This window comes from Zonotrichia albicollis, chromosome 7 (genome assembly GCF_047830755.1).
Source record: "Zonotrichia albicollis isolate bZonAlb1 chromosome 7, bZonAlb1.hap1, whole genome shotgun sequence".
In the NCBI taxonomy this organism is placed as follows: domain Eukaryota; kingdom Metazoa; phylum Chordata; class Aves; order Passeriformes; family Passerellidae; genus Zonotrichia; species Zonotrichia albicollis.
Genome location: NC_133825.1, coordinates 37,196,177 through 37,217,315, shown reverse-complemented (window position 1 = coordinate 37,217,315; position 21,139 = coordinate 37,196,177). Strand labels below are relative to the sequence as shown.

The 21,139-nt window shown below is 42.2% G+C and overlaps 1 protein-coding gene across 2 annotated transcripts in view; it reads right to left on the bottom strand.

Moving 5' to 3' along the window:
- The window catches only part of ARMH3 (armadillo like helical domain containing 3), a 123,895-nt gene that overhangs the window by 56,866 nt on the left and 45,890 nt on the right, over nt 1–21,139 (bottom strand). For both annotated transcript variants that reach the window (XM_074545099.1, XM_074545100.1), the window contains exons 21-23: nt 15,338–15,420; nt 14,720–14,846; nt 11,992–12,067 (exon numbers count right to left, since the gene is read on the bottom strand). In XM_074545099.1, coding sequence (XP_074401200.1) covers nt 11,992–12,067; nt 14,720–14,846; nt 15,338–15,420 — 286 coding nt within the window. The remainder of the gene's footprint in view (nt 1–11,991; nt 12,068–14,719; nt 14,847–15,337; nt 15,421–21,139) is intronic.

Here is a 21,139-nt window from a genome sequence, read left to right as displayed (position 1 = left end):
TGATTTAAGTAAGTGCCCTACTCTGTGTCATGGTTTGAGCCTGGCACAGAGCCAGTGCCCCCATGAAAATGCCTCACCCTGGTGTCTGCTGTGAGATGTGACCAGGAATAAGCAAAACAGGCTCCAACTTAAACATAAAGAACACTTTATTACCTAAAACTACAGGAAAAATAGGGAAAGACTATAAGGAAAAAGAAAGAAAATTGAAAACCTTACAAAAAAACCACTTTTCCTCCTCCCCACTCCCTGACTTTCCCAATCCAATACATTCTCTCAAAAACACCAACTGCCCAGCCCGGCACGACACTTTAGTATACTCAAACTGCAGTTCATGAAGAGGAAAGGAGTCCTTCTTGTTCCATAGGCTTCTGGAAACACACTGAAACCTCGGATGCTTCCTTGTCACTTCGGCACCGCCCGGGGGAAAAAAAAAGTCCTTTTGCCGCTTGTGACATGTTCCTTCCATGCCCAGTGCTCTCACCACCGAGACATGGCCAGAGCTGCTTTTAGGGTGGTCTTTCAAGGATGCCTTGTCTCACTCCAAAAAGGCACAGTCTCTGCTTTTGGGACAACTGTCCCCCCCATATTTTTCCAACCCCCTGGGGCCGGGGGGTCCTCACGAATGAACCCTCCTGGTTTTGAGGCACTGCCTCCCCCTAAATGCAGTCTGTGTCACAGGAACAACTGAGTCCATGGTTGCAAGAAAAAGTCCAGCCAAAAGGCCACTCCAAATCATCTCTCCCCATCCAATCATCTCCACAATCTCCGGGCCAAAGTCCTTATCTCATCTCATCTCTCATCTCCCTTCTTATTCAGCTTCGAGGAGGATTAGCATTTTCTGCAAGGCCCCAATCATGCAAGAAAGGGTTAAAAGTTTTCAGTCTCTGTCTGTCCTGGGACGAGATGATACTCCCACACGTGCTGCTGCTGCGGCCGGCCGCTCTCTCCGGGGGGGGGGGGGGCTGGCTGCCCGATATCTCGATGTCTCTTGGGGCTCCGCCACCCTTCCATCCTTGAAAGCCCCCTCAACCCCCACCTCTGTCCAGGCCCCAGGCCTACCGCATGGCGGTCCCTCCCCCGCCCAGCAGCAGCGGGCCGGGCGGGGGAAGAGATCTGACCTCTTCGCCCGACGATGTCCAAAAGAGGAAGTGCCAGGGCAGTGCCTTGCTTTTAACCCCTGTGTATTCTCGGAGGTGTGTCCAAACCCCACTGGCTACACCAGGTGTCAGTATGAAACCCAAAACCTTCATTGGTTTGACCACAGCTTCCCAGAATTCCCACTCCTTCCTGGTCAAACCATGACACTCTGCACATCTAGCAGACAGGTCCAGAGTTAACACACAGCACAAGACACTCCATGAAAACAAGCTTTCTTGCTGCTTTTACCATTTGACCATGCAGTGAAGAGACTGCTCTCTAAAATGCAATGGGTTAGGTTAAAAGGGACTTGGCAGGTTCCATGGCCCAACTTTGTATCCAGCACTGGGACAGTTCGCTCACAGCTATGTTCAGGTAAGGTGTGAACAAGTCCCAAGGATGGAGATTGCACTGAGCCATCTGGTCCACTATGGGATCACTCATTCTGAGAAGAGCCTCCTTTATTGCAATCTGACTTTATTTCCCAGGCAAACCTCAGATCCTGGACACTCTTGTTATGGGACTCTTCATTTCTGACACTAGCTCATGCTAAGAGTAAAAGTCACCAAACAAGGAAGAAAAATAGGTGCTACCCAGCAAGAATTGCACAGCAAGGCTCAATAGATCACATGTGGGCTTAACCTCAAAGCAACCACCACTTTCAAACCAAGAAATCAAGAACAATGTGTGACAGATCTACTGCTTTCTAAGTTTACAAGGAAATGTCTGCCCCAGACAAGCTCATCTCAAACATCATAAAAAATTAATGTAAAGCCCAGACTTCAAAGCAAACAGTGTTGCAAAATTACAAGGAGGACAATAAATAATTAGAAAAAAAAGGTAAAAAAAACCAATTGGCCTTCGTTCATGTACACTGCTTTGTTTAATGACCTCTCTGTAAAGTCTTTTCAGACACACCATGAAGGACATTATAGGAAGTATATCATGCTCACACTTCTCTGCCAGCAGCAAGAGCTTTACGTTAATTAACACAATACACAACTACACAATCTTCCAGAAGAAGGATCCAGTTTAAAATTCCTCATGCAAAGTGTGTGCAACATCACATTTGTTTAGAATAAAAGGCATTTATCCTGCCCTCAAAGCACTTACCAGCCACATTTTGTATAGCAGATTGCAGCATTTTTTATAGTACCCAAAGCCATCACTGAAATTCAATGTTCTAAAGTTTGAAATTATCCTTCCCTTGGCCACAAAGGTTGCATTACTTCCCATCCCACACAGACTCAAAAACTTTTCATAATCCAACTAATGAGAAGAAAAATGCCACTGTAATTAACACACAAAGTGATGACCTAATTAATCACTAAAGCAGCAACATGAAAAAGCTTTAGGCTGTCAAAGTTTTCTAGCAAAGTCAGGCAAAAGGATTGCCAGGGAGCTTTTAAGGTCATTCCACTTCTGGTCACCCTGAAACTGAGATGCTTTTGAGACCATGCTTTTCTATCCTATCAAACAGGACTCCACTGCAGTGAGATGCCTCCAATGAGTCAGTGATCTCCTACTTCACACTCTGGACCCAGTAACACCCAAGTTCCCACTTTTTGGGCTCACAGTACTATTGTTTCAAGCCCAGTGCTTAAGGCAAAGCTTGAGGCAATGATTATGTTGATTTTAACAGCAAGAACAGTTTGCAAAAGCCACCCTGCACTACACCAGCACAAGCAAGAGAACATGTAAGTTTAGACCCTGCAAAGCATCACATCTGTGACCACTGATGATTCTGGGCATAACCATAAAGAACACTTGGTAACATTTCAGCTTAAAACTAGTTTAACAGGTCAATGCTACTAAGAGAGACTGTCCTGCTGTCCCTAACACTGAGCAGTTTGTGCCTCCACCCTCTGCAGGCTGACACAACCACTCACACGTGTATCCAATGAAGGCTTGAGAGCAGAGCCACATTAAAACACTTTATTTTGTCCTTTTTTGTCCTGCCTACAGAGTCTTATCCTGAGTCAGCTCTCCGGTCTCCTCCTCGACATGCAGCTGAACAATGCAGGCTGCTCCCACAGAAGAGAAGGCAGGAACTCTGTCAGTTTTTACCTTCTCCAAGTGAGCAGAGCACAGGCTGAGGAAGCACACTTGGGGCACTTCTGCCAGAGGAACATCCTTGAACTAAACCCTTAACAGGTTGAGATATCAGAATCAGGTACCCAACACAGATGAATTCTTCATGAGATCACTGCTACCTTAACCTGGTTGGCTTTGATTGCTGAGAAGCAGCCAAGCACATGGGCATTTCTCACTGCTGAACCTTCAGTCAGCATCCCTTGAAACAGGCAACAGAAGTCTGACCTCAGAGCTAAGGGAGAAATTGCTACTGCTCAAGCATTATGCCATCATTTCCTTGCAGCCAGAATTTTCTTCTAGCTGCAAGGGTTAGAAAAAAAAAAATTAAAGACTACATAGAGTAGGAATAAAAGGTTGCATTGTAAGATTCTTAAGAGTCAATTTCATTCAGGCCACCAGAAACTCTGATGTATCTTAGAGTTTCTATGTGGACTCAGAGATATTAGAGCACATAGATTTCACATTTGGGAAGGTGGGATGGGGGTGGTGTGTGGAAATCACACTCACTCAAGCTCTATTTTTCCCCTCCCCTCCAAGCAGCATCTTACTTTCCTGGGAGTTGCAAAGTCAGCCCCTTTGCAGCCTTGATTTATGTGAGTGATTGTGCACTGCCTCATCTGAAGAAATGTGGCACCAGGCAAGAAATTGGTTTTTGTTTTGCTTGACAAATAGGGCAAGACAACCTATTGGTAGGGTAAGACAACCTTTTCTACCTTCATGGCTAGAGCTCCTAAAAAAACCCCAACACTTTAAAAGCTGGAATGAGTATTTATTTAAAAGAACAAAATCTTAGAAACAAGATGTCTTCCTCTCACAGTCCCCTGGGAACTGAGCTCCAGATTCTAGTGCAATCTGGAGTGCACCAGGAAAAAAAACCAACAAAAAGTACAGACTGCAGTTCTGCAGTCATGCTAACAATGTATTATCCTGGGTATCAGTTCAAGATAAGGTAAGTACTTCATTACCTTAATGAGCAGATGTACTTAATGAGTGGGTACTTTGTCAGATTAGTACTAAAGGAAGATTAGGAGAACAGGGCATTTACATTCCTAGAGCAAATCCAAATTTTAGGCTCCCCACTAGTATAAGATAATAAGAAATACATGTTACTGGCTTTTGAAAAGCTTTTCTTTAAGTACACATCCCACAGCCCAGACTTTCAGAGGGAATAATAATTCTGGCTGCTGCTGTGAGCAACAGATTTCTTTTAAACAGAAAGAGCAAAACAGCATTATACTACATCACTTTTCAAGGGAAAAAGGTGTTATTTAAGCTCACAATGATTTTTACATTGTTTGGGTTATGAAGAAAGTTGCTTAATGTTCTTTCTCCACTGAAGCAAATCTTGAAAGCCAGATTTGAGACCAGCAGAGATCAGAGTCCCTTATATTTACCCAAAGAATAAAACCAGCATGGATGGAGTTTCGACAAGCTATAAACAGCTGTTTCAAACTGTGCTTCAATCATGTTCCAGTAGAGCCAGTTCTTGGGGCCAAAAGAATCTGGTTGCTTCCTGGCTGCAACAGAGCAACCAACAAAGACATTGACTGTAAGGTTGAATTCTATCAATTAGGAACTGAACTCATGCCAGCCACAGTACCAGAGAAGTAATGAAGATTGTTCTCATAAGCAGGAGGAAACAATACAACAATTCAGAGAGAGAAGCAGCAGAGCTCTCAGGATTTTGAGCTTCAACAAAAAACACAAGATGTTTACAAGTCTGCATCCTAGATTTGCAGCACCTGCTTTAATGCACTACTGAGCTCAGACATAATTTGCCTGTAGTCCAGCACTGGGATTCAAGACCAAAAGATCTGCAAATGGCATAGAAAAAAACCTTCTGACCAATAAATACTATATCCACTTCTGAAATAAACTGGAAGTACTCCCCATGCTGACATATACTCTCCACTACTTTGATGTTTCTACAGAGAAAGGTATTTAGCAAGCAAAACAAAAAACAATTTCTTGCCTGGTGCCCCACTTCTTCAGACCAGGCTGTGCACAGTCACTCCCATAAATCAAACAAGAGACCTCAATCCTCAATTGCAGTGAGAGAAGCCTCTGACTTCTCTATTGTTTTCCCAAAGCTTCACACCCCAAATTCATCAGCACAACAACTGAAATGATGTGCCAACATCACACTTCCAAGGCTGCATACACAGCTTTCAAAAAAAAAAAAAAAATTGCTAGCAGCTTAACTAACTCCACCTTTTAAGCCTACAATCTGCACCCATGAGTCCAGCAGAGATCTGCAGACAGCAATTCTGTATTCCCAGAGCATTTGACAAAGAACAAATGAAATCTGGGTCCTAATACATTGGCAATGGAGGCAACACTTCTCACCAAACTGGTAAGTAGCCTACAGATCCTGCCTAACTTCGCAAATCTTTCACATTTCAAGGAAGAAATGTTTCCAATAAAATGTCCAGGAGGACGAAAGCTCACAAGTGGGCAAACTGCATTGAGATGTTCATCTTACAAGGACCACATGGACTAGGAGACCAGCTGAAATTCAGAAGAGGCTGCCAAGCAGTGCCTGCTCTGCAGAGGAGTTTCCTCTCCACCCAGCAAACAATCCTCCCTTGTACACAGGGCTCACCTCCCCAGCAAACCCTACAGAGCAGCTGAAGTACAGAAGTGGATCCTGCTCACAGGCCCCTCCTGAAGGCCAGCCTGTCACCTTTGAGACATGAGGAAAGGAGATGAAAGCTGCTGATACAATTGCAGACCTTGGGGAAAAGCTACAAAAGCCAGTTAAGCGAGGCTACTGTCCTAGAAATAAATCACTTCAAGACTCCAACCACTCCAATCCAAAGAGCCTTGTTTACTTTGAGGATGCAATTTTAGTGATCTCTGCAGAATGGCATCCAAATGCACTGAAGAAAGCAAGCCATGGCCATAGTATCTCAGACAGAGGCATTCTTGGCCACACAAACATCTTTGCTTAAAATCAGCATCAGCTCCAGAAAGAAAGTCACCACAGAAAGAAGCAAACAACAAAGAAATCAATCCTTTTGAAAACCTACTGAAAACAGAAGTTCATTAAAGAGAAAACAGGCTGGACATTGTCAGAGTCCCTTCATGACTGAAATGGAAGTAACTGGCAGAAAGCAGGAAGGTGAGCTGGGATGCACCATGCTGCTGTGTCTGTGGAAATGGCACATACAACACCACTCAACCAACAGATTTGCTCTCTGGATTTGGGCCAGTGGCAGAGACAACATTTAATTAAGCCACTGCTTAATGAGAAAGAATGAAAGAAAATTATAGCAGAATGAAATTGGCTATGGCTCTATAAAAGAAACACACCAAGATGAATCAGTTAGTAAATAAAGAGCAACAACTGAAAACTAACACTCCTGTCTTGAGAAGAAATCAGATCGTGTACAAGAAACAAAGCACTGAAGTTACACAACTAGATGAAAGCCTTAAATACTTACAAAAATAACTGAAACGTGTTAGACTGCTGTGAAAAGATGAAACATGGCAACCCAAGATAGGAATTTCCTTCTTTTTTGATTCTTCTGCTATTATGTTGTTGATCATAAGGTCTTTCCCTTTCAATCTGCCTGCTTCCTCTGCTCAGGTGCCAGAACCTGTTCACACCAAGATCTGCTGCTCCTAGCAAAGGAACTTTCCCTACCACAATACTGCAAGGTGGAGTGAAAAACAAGCAGTGGTAGCAGGTGAATTCTGAGTAACCACTATAACTCTGTTATAACTGGTGTGGCATTTCAGGAACTGTTCTGCTGTGCCAAAGTCCCTCAGCCAGAAAAGCATGCAACAAGAAACACATGAAATGACAAGAAGGGACTGCTACCTTTGCTACTTCTGTTAGGAGTGACCACAGATCACTAAAAAAGAACCAGAACAAAGCCAGAATCCTCATCTAAAATCTGCTTTCAGATTTTCAGATCAGAATTTTTTCCAGCTACCACACTACCACCTGAAAACTGCAATGAACTAATTCTTCCAATAGCTTGGATACATACACTTCAAAAGTTTTCTTACATCATTTTAGTAAGAATTTGATCCATAATCTTGTCAAGCTTGTGTTATAATTTAAAAGTACTGAGAAAATACATTGCTGAGTTTCTCTTTAGGCCTTGTTGCTTTTTTCTTATTAAAAAAATAATTGTTGACTGCCTTGTACTATTCTGTGATCTGAACTCAGTCAGGCTGATTAGCAGTGACAGCATGTCAGAGGTCATTACCATTAAACACACCTCAGTGAACAATTCAATGGAGTTGTTATTCCATCGGTGTAGTCCTCACAGGTGGTTTTAAGAATTGCAGGGAATGAACTCCAGATCACTGTGGGCTGTAACCTGCATGCCTGAGCACCCTCTGCTGCTCTGAGCAGCTCCACATGGTCCCACAGTCCCAGGGGATACATCCAGTGCAACCACACTGCTGGAAGAAACAACACCTGAGCATCTATAGCCAACCCTTGTGGTTCATCTGGGAGAGGCCAGAAACAAGGTTCTAGCTTGGCAGAACCCTGGTATTTTCAACTCAGGCTTCAATGGCTTCAATAAGTCCATTGCCAAAGGAAACACTTCTATGTGTATGTTCTTATGTCAATAAATATATATAATTTAGGTGTGTATATGTCTGTATAAGTATTATATATGTATTTATATATACACAGACATCCATATATGGATAGTCACATTTACATAGGTGCATATACCTGCAATGTTCATACAGATATCTGTATTTTAATACACATGCACATAGATTTTCTTGACCATTTCTTTTCATGAACAGGCTTTAAGCTTGTTCTCCCATTTTCACGCTGATTCATATTGGCAAGAAATGTGTTTGTATGTCTATTAGTCTGTACAGAGAGGCAAGGAAGAAAGTGTGTGTGTACAGATATAAACACATATTTTGCACACAGTCTCAGCTGACTGTAATCTGTAGGTCACCACCTACACCACAAATACAGGTGCATTTCTCTATCAGCAGGTCCACTTTCACATATCCTGCATAAAAGCCATTGCAACATGACTAGGTCAGCAGCATTTTGGCCTTCTCTCTCCTTAAACAAATGCTAAATTCCTTGCAGTCTGGTGGAACAATCCTGAAGGTACTAGCTGGACTGCTTGCAGTGGCCCACTTTCTAACAAATATCTGAATGGAGCCTTCTCCTCTGTCAAGGTTTTCAATAAATGCAGTTCTGTGAGTGCTGGTAATTTATCAGGAGCTATAGCTTCAGGGCCAGGATGACAAGTGTCCTACAACAAACAAGCACAGTCCAATTTGGCCTAGCTGAAATTGCCAATGCTCCTTCAGAGTGCTCCTACGTAGACTGGCACCAAGCATAATCAGTTTATACACATCCATGCAACGCTCTGAGTGCTCCTCCCAAATCCCCAGTCTCTCCTTTACAAAGGAGCCTTGGGAGAAGCAGCACCTTCCATTCAAGGAAAAAGCATCACACAGGGTGGCTCAAGTGGAACAAAAGTAGCTGCAGGATGGAAGAGTGAATGAGAGCACCCAAGCAAGGATTGCAGCCTATGCTACAACAGCACAGAAAACACCTAAAAAAAAAAATTCCTATCATCCAGTTCCATGCTTCAAAGTTACTCTCTGCTTATTAAAAGTGGTTCAGTGAGAAAAATAAAATTACGATAGGGCTGAATTTCAGATAAGGGAGAAATTCAGCCTATTAATCATTGAGTAAATCTATTTATTCACCTTGGAAAAATCCTGATCAGGAGAAAGTCTATTAAAAGAATACAGGGATTCAGCTGCCACCTTGCTCACTGAATAGTCAATCAGAAAATGCCCCTTTGAACCCCGCGTTAATAAAATTCTCATTAAATGCAAATCTGCACAATGTTATCTTGAAGAGGCACATTAGTTTTTAAAAAAAAAAACTTGTCTCAAAATGTGTTTATTTCCTCATAGGTGAGAAGGTGAGTTTTTAAACCACCAACTGCTGCACCTTCCTATTTCAACCTCATCAGTGCTGCAGCTATATCTTGCAGTCTATCATATCTCAATTATTTATGAAAACCACAGAGACAAATCCACAGACAGAAATTATAATGACTATTATGAGATAGGATGGCAATCAGAATCACTCATTCTGGTTTGGTATGTAAGATTTTCAGACAGATAAGGACATTATTATTCTTTCTTCTTCAATTTTTCATTTTCTTTGGGTTGGACAGAAATTATGAATTATCTGTAGAAAGGAAAGAAGGCAGAAATAGTCTCCCTATCTCTTAACACTCAAAAAGAATATTTATGACTGCTTTTTTGACTGGAGTAAGGACAACAAAATTCAAATAATCAGCAACAACAAAACTCAGATCCTACTGGAGAATTTTTAGTCCAACTAAAAGGTGCTGTTCATACCAAAATAGGACACACAAAGCGGGATCTCTCTGCCACTGAGTTTAAAGAAGAACGTGTCTAAGATTCTCTAGGCATTACTCATCCTGTCTATTTAAGCAATTAATCAGCAGAGCTCATCAGTCCAGCACTGTGGGGTACAAGGAGGGCTGTTTCAGTGCCTCCTCAATAGTTCCTCCTGTAACACAAATGCATTGCAGCCTTGAAACACTGTAAATAACTCACCACTCCTCTCCCAGCAGAAATGCACATAAAATTGTACACTAGGATTTAAGACACTTGTTAAAGCCCACTGTATGCATGCACAGGCAGATGCTTTTATATTTCTAAAATCCACTAAAAGCCCTAGGATAAGGAAATTGCCATGTGTATTTATTTTTTAATAGCTTAATGAGACCAAGATATAAACCAAAGCATGACTTTGCACTTCACAGTTAGAGCAAAAAGCAGGTGATCACTGCTCATAAAAACTTTACAGAATGATGAAGCAAGGGGAGGAAAAAATCCAGTGTGGATTTCTCTAAATTCATTTCCTTCATGGCAAAAGCATCCAAATAAGACAGCACACTAAGACAACTCTAAGGGAAAACCAAAGGGGCACAAACAAACAGGAAACCCAGATAATGGGGAGCTAAGCCAGGTTCACATCACACTGTCAAACACCTTCACAAAGCACGCTATCTTTGGACTTGCTCTGAAATCTATTCAGCTAAAGAACCCTTCAGATGTAGTATTTTTACCACCAGAAGAAGACAAAACAGAAGACAAAACTCTCCTCCTTCTCTTTTTTGAGAGTGAGGAAATGGGATAAATCAAACAGACTAAGTTCTCAGAATTCTAATCCCTCTCAAGGTCTTGAATCATCTGTGCTTTAGACCTTTACTGATTTTACTGAATGAAAAGCAGTCATTCATGAAATTTCAACATAGATGAGCAGTTGGGAGGAGCAGAGGAAAGCTACCATAAGTGCAGAAGAGAAACAGAGTAGAGGCTCCACGGATTGCAGACATGAAGACGTCTGATACAGGTTGTCCTTGAAGGTGTATCATGTTCATACCATAACAGGACACACAAAGTGAGGGTTTTGCTGGTTTTTTGGTTGCATCTTGTCTCAACTGCATGCTCATCTTCACAAAAGCAGTTGCAAAGCCAACAGGAAATAAGCCCATGCAAACCTTGGTTCCACAAACCAGAGGTGAGCACAAACTCTCTGTGATCACTTGGTTTTTCTCCCTTCCAAGTGTAGACTTCTCTCGCTGGTTATACTGAGCATTCCCAGAGCAGGCACTTTGTCACATTTAGTGACATTAGTCAACAGCCACCTGTTCTGCTGCTTCACTCCAAGTGCACTATCTACCCACACATGTTCACTTACATCTGTTTAAAAAACTGCAAAAATAAGGATAGCAGCAAAATAAGTCTAGAATCATATAGGATGCTTACAGACTTTTTGAGGGAACCTTTAAGGTGATTTACAGACATGTAGATGTATATTGACTTGAAAAATGCCCTCAGGGAGTTTGTCCTACACCATGTCTTTTGTAATGAGGAAAACAATGAGTACTAGCAATGCAACATTACTGAGCTACCTGGTGTTGCACAGACACCAAGTGTCTGGAGTGACTAGGGAAGTGATATAGAGATTTTTTTTCAGTAGAAGTACTTTTATCTTACATGGTTTCTTTATAAGCCTGAGCTAAGAAGTAAATTTTCCCTCTCAACATTCCTCCATTTTCCAATCAATCATATCCATGATCTTCTCGCCCAGTACCCACCTTGGTCACTAGTAGCTGCCATTAAAATTAATTATTGCCATTATGAAAGAATACATACCTAGATTTACACACCTTAGCCTTACAAGTAAAGCATAATTTCTCCCCTTCTGCCCTTGAACAGGAAGTAGAGGTTTAAGAGAACATTGAAATGTCCTTAAATAATCAGTTTTAAACACACAAAAATCTTGCAATGTTAAGAGGCCTCAAATCTGCTTATTACAGCAGGCTTACAGTCCCCTTCATAGCTTTGTGGAATTGCTATGGAATCACTCAACAGAAATCCATTAGGTTCACAACTGCTCTGCCAGCACAGCATTATTCTCTACTGTATAACTTCTCCCAAGAATGATATGAGGATTAATTCATTACAGTTCGTGCTATGCTTTGAAAGCACTCAGTCTACAGAAGAGCTGAGAGAATTATTAGGGAACAATCATATCCTGGTGATCATTCCTTTATGCCTGCAAGCCCTGTCCGAGCAACAACTTAGCCCAACAAGTATAGAACAGATTCAAAACAACATTCATTAAAACAAATATGTAACTGTCACAATAAAAATGTAGTCACACACAGGAAATGAGAAACCTTAAAAGAGTAATTAACTTCTGCTCCTTACCTAATATTGACTAATGCATGGGTCACCTTGCTTGCAGGCTCTTTCCATTGACCAGCATTGGTAGACAGCCTTAGAACTGAAAGGAGAAGACAGTTAACAGTGCTGGCACAGAACTGGCAATTTCATAATTCAAAACAGGAAAAAAAATCTGTTTTGGCAAGATGGCAGTCCAGGAACCACATCAAAACAAAGGTCATCTATGAGAATCTGTGATCCAGGGTAGAAATTCCCTTCAAAGCCCATCTAAGAAACATAAGGAACATGGGAGGGGTGAGCAGAACAGAATAATGACTTAAGCCACAGGGGATGGGAGATCCTGGGTGCTCCAAACTGCTTTCACTGTCACACACACAGTTTATTTTCTCCAGAATCAGAGCAGCATCCCAAACCTAGAACAGCTCTTATTCCACACACAGCTATTCTCCTTCAGCTCCTACTAATGCAAGGTTCCATCTGAACTGGACTACATAGTGCAGTTAAAACCCTCTCCAGCAATGAAGAATTCTTCACATGCCCATTTATCTAGAGCTGCAGAGAGGAATTACACACCAGGGTAAAGAAAAAACACTCCCTGTAGGAAGAAGGGTGGTGTTCTCCTGCACAGATGGTCTCTGACAGACTTAAGAGCAGATCTGAAAACATTCTGCAACAGGAAGAACTTCTAGGGAATCCAATTCTTTTCTGCCAGAGTACCAAAAATACTCATTTAGGTCAAAATATGTAGTGTTTTTATGGTGGCAGTTACTTGCACAAATCTTGGTAAGCATCAAAACAATAACAGATCCTGTAGCAGATGTTTTGATTAATTTCCATCTTGCCTGAACAAAGGGAATTTTCTATGAATTTGTAGATACAGGGTTTTCTGGAGGTTAGACTCCACAAGAAAGGTTCACCCTCAATTTAGAAGTGAAGGAACAGCTCACCACCCAAATTTAGGATCACCCAGAAACATGGATTCTACAAGTGAATGGTTAAACACAGTGGCTGCATACTTATGCTTATAATTGAAGGACAGAAGCTTTCAGTCCTGCAGATCTGAACAAAGTTCAGTTTCAGAACAAGAGAAAAAAACCAAATCAATTAGATTCCACCTCCACTCCCAACATGGAAAGTTTCAACCACATTAACAGAAGAACTAAAGGACTGAGTAGCTTTCTCATTTGTGCTAATACCCTAGGGCTAGGGGACAGAAGGGTCACTGTAGTCTCAGAGATGGGCTGACAAGCAAAGGGAAGCTATCAGAACACCTGGTAGCTTTCATTAGCTTGAGACAGTGCTACCTTCTCTTCTTCTATTCTACCATTACATGCCATCTGCAGAAAAAAGCTGTCATCTCTGAGTAACATTGTTTTGTCCCACAGTAGGTACTGTGCTAGAATATCTGAAGCAATATATTCAATTCAGGCGTCCGCAAGAGTAATTCAACAGGGTTTACTCTACATAGGAGGATGGCAAACATTCATGTGATAAATTGTTTCAACAGCTCAGTTGTGCCTTTTGCAACCCAGCTGAGGAAGTATTTGAGAGCTTTATTCTTCTATTCCCCTTACCTTCAGCTTCTACAGGGGATGGGTTTGAAAAAAACATAACCTAGTAAGAGCACCACACCTCACTTCACTAGTTGCAACTCTGCTCAGGGAGTAGAAAATGGGTAAGCAAAAAATTTTATGCACTCAGAGGGTACAAAAATGGCCAAGTAATCCCTTATGTAACAGTTGAAAACTGCGGGAAATTTATACAAAAGGGCAGTTTGTTTCTGCTTGCAGTTACAGGGTGTACTCAGCTACTTTCATTTAGGTGAGGATGTCTCTCCCCCATGTCAGAAGAGGGCTGTGGCCCAGCTGTCTGCCCTTTAGCTCTCCTTAAACATTTACATCAATTCCTGTTGTTCCTTGGGTGATCAGGCTCAGAAGGGAGCAGAGGGTGAAGGAATAAAAGGTTCTTTTGGAATGAAGCAAACAAAGAACACAGCTATATTCCTTTTTTCACAGCTTCAAGCATGCAGCACACCAGTGCTGCTGCAGCTACTCTGGGCTGCAGGTGCCAGTGTCTAACACTGACTGATTATGCCTCCATGCATTCCTTGCTTTTCTTTGTTCCTCTTCCCTGCTGGGTGACACTTGGCTCCCTTCCCTCTCTCTTGAAGGTTGGCAGCTTCTCCCTGTTTTGCCAGGGGGCACATTCTTCAGTCCAGCAATTCACTTGTCACTGCAAGCAGGTTTGTGAGGGCTGTTTTCTTGGTTGCTTTGGCAATGAGTGAAGTGGATGTGATTTGTCTAGCACAGCAAGCCTCCTGCTGTAAGTTTCTCAAATTCTTTTCCAAATTCTTACTTGCATTCAGTGTTTCTCTATGCTGGGTAGTTCTGCAGCATGTACCTGCTTTTTGACTTGAAATTGTCAAATGTAGCAGAAGAAAACTACACAAAATGCATGAAATACCACATACTCCATTGTGACAATAAATTTATATTTCCAACATTAGGTGACAGAGGTAGGGACAAGGAGCCTGTTCATATTTTTTTGTGACATTAAAAAAACCTTATCCTTTTAATAAGCTTATCCTTCTCTCAATTCTTAATTTACTAACATGCCCTAGTGCACAAAAGATGTTCACTCAGCACAGAAGACATCAGTAGCAGGTAGACAGCAAACACTTGACACAAACATCCCTCTTCCACCACCCTCACTTCCAGGCAGCAGCATTCCTGACGAGTCAGGAGGTACTCACCCATAGAATAAAGGTTGTCAAAATTCTGGTGCATGCGAATGATTTCATAATAGAGCTCATCATAGCTGCTGGGAGTGGGCAGAAATGTGTCTCCATAAGTGATGAACATGTTGAACAGGTTCACAACCTATACAAGTGAAAAGAAGTTGCAAGAGGAACACTTACCCCAAATCTATTCTGCAACAGAAGCAATACACATTATGTCAAAACCTTCAAAGGAATAGCTTGCAGTAGCAGCAGATCTTCTTTACAGTACCAAAGAGACAGACAAGAAGCTTAAATACTGTTTTATCTAGGGCCAGAAAGGCATGTTTCTATTTTGAATACAAAAGACTACAGAACAAAAAAAAAAAATTAACAAATGTGGAAAATTAAACTAGGCCTTTCCTCTCACAGACTTCTTTATTTCACCCTATAGTGAGTCCAAGCAGTGCCCTTTCCAAACACCTAGTGAAACCAACCACAATATTCCTCTGCTTCATGGCCTTATTCTCATAATTCCTTAAGAGGCCAGAAATCCTTTCTGGAATCCTTTCAGCATTACAATTCCTTCCTAATATTAGTTCACAATTAAGTTGTTAAAATTAAGAGGATTTGTGCACGGGTGAAGATGCTTACCATAAGAGCAAGGGTGAAGATGTTGTGCTTGGCCAGCAACACAGTCTCATTAGACATGAGGAACTTCAACAAGTTGATCAAAGCTAGGAGAAAATAAGTATTTTTAAAATACTATAAAAAGCAAAGCCATTCTCAACAACTTATATACAGATGCTTTTACATTATCTAGTGTAAATTAAACTATTCACCTCAGAAATACATCAATTTATATGTAGGATTTGGCGGTCCTTTTTGTTGCTAAAATACCCTGCCAAACAGGTAAGTGCCAGTTATTTTACCTTCCCACATTTATTCTCCTTCACTGACTTCACAATCAAATCTACTCAGGCTCAAGGTACATCCCTTGCTAACTCAGTTCAAGATTTTTCTATCAGCTAGATCCTGGAGCAAGCTTTGGGGTTGGAAAACCCAACTGTCTCGTTTCTGCTTCACATATCACCAACATGATGTATGCACAGGCAGCCCCAAACTGTCAGTCTTGTTGATACCCGCAGTTATAAAAAATAAAAAAAGGTAAGAAAACCCCCACAGCACAGCTTTTCTGTAGCTCTGTGTCAGTGCTGCTGTACTGGCAAAAAGGAGGATGTAGTACTTTATTGTGTCAGTTATCTGGGGCTGTGCCGTAAAGATTACAGATCTGGTTCACACTTGTCTTAAATAATAAAACAACAAAAGCTCCTGCTGTAACCACCCAGTATCAGTTAGTAACAGTGGCAATTAACAAAAAGGTTGGCTAAAAATGCTTTAATCAAACAGACTTTACAATAAACAACTGCATTCCGTGCACTTGAATAAAATGTAAAGTTTCTTATCTTTTTTTTTCCTAGTTGTTGAAATTTTCAGAAAACTAGTTTCTTCTGCATTATAGCTGTTCAGGAGGGAAAGCTGATGCCTGACTAGAAGATAGTCTAGAAGAGGTTCTTAATGTACTCTCTTCTCTGAAGTCAACACATTTCAAGATTTAAAACATCTGAATTAAGATGTCCTGAAAAGTCAATGCTGGAACACTGTACACATCTTTTTTAAAAGGTTTCTAATTATCTACTAATTAGTAACTTCATCCAACAGAACAATACCAGGCATTACTCCTATTTCTTACAGGCACAAGTAGAGCCTGTTAATCCATTTTTCCCCACCATTACACAGGTGTCACACACCATCCAGTAACTGGTGAGAAAATAAACTGTGGTTTGGGGGAACTCCACAGTGAATGCAGAAAAGACCATTCAGCCCAAGGTACAGGCTATGAAAGAGGAAGAAATAAAGCACAAGGAACAGGTATGGGCAGAATTTCCATACTCATCCCCTTCAAGATTGCAAAGTATTCACAAAAGGGTAAAATCAAAAAACCTACAGCAAAACCAAGCACGCACACCAGTCTGATCTTGAATTAAACAAAACTGTCAGATTCCAAATGCAGTCCTGCAAACTCTACTTTACAGTACTACAAGTTCATCATGAGTATCACAAGTTTTCACATGCACATTGAAAGGAAAGTCTGCAGCCCAAGGTGGGTATTTACTCATCACAGGCAGAAGCTACTTCCATCTAATCTTCCAGCAGGTGCCTGATGCTGAACTGAAAACCAGGAATGAACAAAATTCTCTGCAAACTCCAGACATGCAAGTGATGCATTTTTCAGAGCTATTCCAGGATTAACCATCAGCAATAGCATTTCTCCCTTCCATGTCAGCAGCTCACCTCATGAAGCAAATACATTAACACCTTTTCAATCCAGCCACATAACTCTCTGTACCATCATCACCCCATCATCACACAAACTCCTGGGACTAAAAGCAGAGCCTGGATGCCACAGTAACACAGCTCTGAAAATACCCCTGTCAGTTCTTTTCCTGCAAAACAAACGTTTCAAAACAAAGTAGCAGGTACAGATGGGCTCTCCACCGGAGCAAAGATCCAGCTAAAAACAGGTTGCCAAGGTAACCAAAACTCCACAGCAAAAAAGTCTCCTGCACTCAGTCAGTGCCTTGGACTGCAGACAGCTGCCCTGCATCTCTGTCACAGCAGCTCATTGGCCATTTCTCCATCTCATGGTTACAAGCTTGGTTTTACCTCCTTCCCACCCACAAAGTCCACAGGGCCACAGCCTGTGACCAGGTGCTGCTGTTCAATTACCAGCAGCTTGGCTTTGTGGAAGCAAAGTAGCAGAGCTCTGGATTTCCTATGACAAGTTGTGAGAAACCCCATGTTCATTTCTTTGCCTCTTACTCTCCCACAAGAGCCCTGCTGAATGGCCTTTGTCAGCAGGTCATGGCATAGTGTGACAAGGAGCCACCAACAACCATCCAAAACCAGTGAACATGAAAGCTGTCTGTGATGAGGAGAAAGTATTTCTAAAAGAACAAGTGTATTTGTCCGGAGCACAAGCACCCACCAAACGACAAGGACAAGCACCCTACAACTGCCCACTGCAGTACTTCTCATAAACCACCCTGAAGCACTTGTTCTGCTCTATATTGGTGACAACACTTGAAGGAGAACTTTCTCTGTTCTATCTCTACATTTGTTTCAGCCATTGTGATGAATCTATGTTTAATTTTCCCGTTTCAGTTACAAAGAAGACAAGAGATTAGCTCTGCTTGAAATCAGTATTTATACCTGAATTGCACTGAATCATAGCCCACTGAAAACTTTCTGTGCTGTTCCTTCCTTAAGAACTAGGAAGGAGAGGGACATGCTTCACATGAAGAAGAAACTGAATGTGGGCTCAGAGCCCAGTCACAAGAACTACCCTATCAGAGGTTTACAGCCACTGTGTGCCCTGCACTGAAAAATTTAATCAACTGCTAGGAAACCACACATTCCCAAAAAAGTTGCAGTGTTCCTAACTGGGATATACACTACATCAACACTAAGAGAGCAGCCAGTCTTTTTCCACACCAACACATTCTGCAGCAGCCTCTGCTCAAGTGTCTCTAAGGACCACAAACACTGTGGAACCTTTAAATCCCTTTGCCATGTCTCTTTAGTTTGTTTGTAAGGCAGACCCTGTGCTGAAAATTAGGACAGCTATGCCCTGAAGTTTTCAAAGCTAGCAACTTTTAGATCTGGCTTCACATGCCTAGTGCCCTTCAGCAACAATTACACACACAAAATAAACCTTTAGAGGAAAGTCCAACTGACTGAACACCCCTCTGCCCTTGAGCTCCAACAGAGCACTGATGCTACTATTCCTAAACAATCTGAAGCCAAACCAGATGTGTCACATTTTCCCTGCTGCAATCAACTGCTTGCCTCTCACACCCCACCTGCAGACTGCCCTTTCTAGCCAGGAAATTCTCTTTCTTTTTTTTTTCCCCAGCAGAGGAGCAATTCAGTCTCCCAGCTGCACAGGCAGACACAAATGTGTTCCTTGCTTGGGCTCAGCCACCTTATCCCAAATTATGCTCCAGGGTTTAACAGCAATGGATGGTTTGGGTATGAGATCTATTTCAACATTAACTGGAAAACAATTTTTGCAGTACCCTCTAGAGCCCTTTTTTCCTCCCTAAAGACATCTGTTCTTGGCATTCATTAGCAGGACCTGAAACACCCACTGCGGTGAGTCTTGGAACATCCATAATTTCACAATACAACAGTGCCATTAAGATTTCTTTAGTAATAAAGGGAGAAGACTGTAACTAAACAAGCAGCCACCAGTATGTTCCTGTAAGTGACCTGAGTTGGGTACACTGGCTATGCTTCTTAACTCAACAAGAAGAGAACACAGCTTTGGACACCTGTGTTCAGAGCCTCAAACCCAAGTGGACAAGCGTGCTGAATGGACACAGAGCCATGTGACAGGCTGCATGTGAAAACGGGTATATAGCAGGTTGGCTCTTGGACAATTTTCTCTCCAAAGGATAATTATAGTCAAAGGATGAAAAGTGACATCATAGATATCCTCTCTACTTTTTAAACTGAAATGACTGCATTTCAGTGAAAGAACCTCTTAGCTCTTTTGCTGCACAGCTGCTTTTAAAGACACTTCCCCTTATCAGCTTCTGTAGCCACTCTGTCTGCTAAGGAGCAGCAGTATACGTCTGCTCAGTTATTTGCTGCCCTCCCTCACGCCAGTCCTCTGTGAGAAGACTGTGGGCAGCCACCATCTCCCATTTTCTTCTACCAGGAAGGAGGTAATTCCTGTTACAGTTGCCCTTCACTCCCTCCTTCCCCTATTCCTATTCACACAGCAGACTTACCTTCTCTCCCTGTAAGCCTTGTTTCAAACAGAAGTATATTCAGCCCCAGGTGAATTTGGATTCACACAAAGTTGGGGGTTTATTTATTTACTGTCTTAGTGTTCTTTGTTTGGATCATGTGTAATGCAATGGGACCATGGAGGTAGGCCAAGAGAAAAGGGGGGAAAAAGAGTAGTATTATCCCCTGGGCAAGTCAGAATGTAGCACAGACTCTGCCAGGAGCATCGGAAGGCTGTGATGTGTTATTGCACAATGGAGCAGAAGAGAAAAGCCCTGAAACACTCATCAATGAGAGCTTGGATGGGTTGAGCACAGTACAGAGGCCTCTGTCACTGCATCTGCTGCACTTACAGGTCAAGAATCTTCTAATGGTGCATATAATGGCCCTCAAGAAAGGAGCAAGGCAGAGAGGGATGTGAGGGCTCCTCAGCTGCAGTACAACACCCATTAACAGGATCCAGTGCTCTACTAAAATTCTCCAATTTTCTACCCTTCAACTTTCAGGGCACACAGGGAAGAACAGTGACTTTCCCATTCCCTCTAGAAGTTACCATTGAACCAACAGTGTATTCAGTGTCCTCCTTTCAGTGTCTCAAACCAGAACCCCCTTAGAAGGATCCCCACCCATCCACCACTGGAAGGCAGCTGATCGTGGCATCCAGACAACACTTTCATGCTGCAGAGAAGTCATCTGCCCACAAGTGCTTCAGCAGCACAGTAACCACCCTGCACCTCCTACAGCCATCCTGCTCATATGCAGATGGCAAGGCAAGGTCCACACCACTCACTGTAGCCAGATCCGGTTAAGGCCAAGTGCAACTAAGAATAGAGTGGATTAGATTCCCCATGAAGCAGCACTGGTTGTTCTGTGCTTCAGTTCTTCCAATATACAAGAGAAAACAGGAGCATTCTGCCTGCAACAGCACTGGAAGTATAAACAGCAACACCACGAGCCCTGGCTGTACTTGGCCAGGTCAAAGGCCCACCTAAGCTTAGTGTGCTGTCTCTACATGGTCAACATCAAACGCTTGTTGAAAAACAATAGGCCAAACAATGCTTTCTAAAATTCAGCATGATTCCCTTACACAAGGGAAATTACAGCACAGAATGTGAAAAAAGCAGATTCTCACAACATGCCAACACTATAACCACAGACCAGTCCACTCTCTTGTTACAGACTAGAAGTCACAAGTGCTAAGCTAGTATAACCATACAGTCCACTGTGCAGCTATGAGGAGAAGAGACCCCAAAACAGAGTAATCACTTCTAGAAAATGCTATACCTGAAACACAATTCGGATTTAGGGAAGCAAAAGGCTCAAATATGACATTCTGAGATGACCTAAGTGTTAAGAGGGTGCAGATCTGGCCACATTCAGCTTTGGCAGGCACTCAGAAGAACAGTGATCCAAACAATCTCAGCAGGAGATGAGAATCTACAGATTGGGTTTGACAGGAAAGAACCTACAGAGGTATTTTCCAGATAGAGTTGTAGGAATAGGAATCCTGTCAGAGAAATAGTTACATTGCTATGACAAACTAACACACCAGAACTCCCTGAGGCACAAACTACCCCAGCACCCTTGGACAAGTGAAGCAAT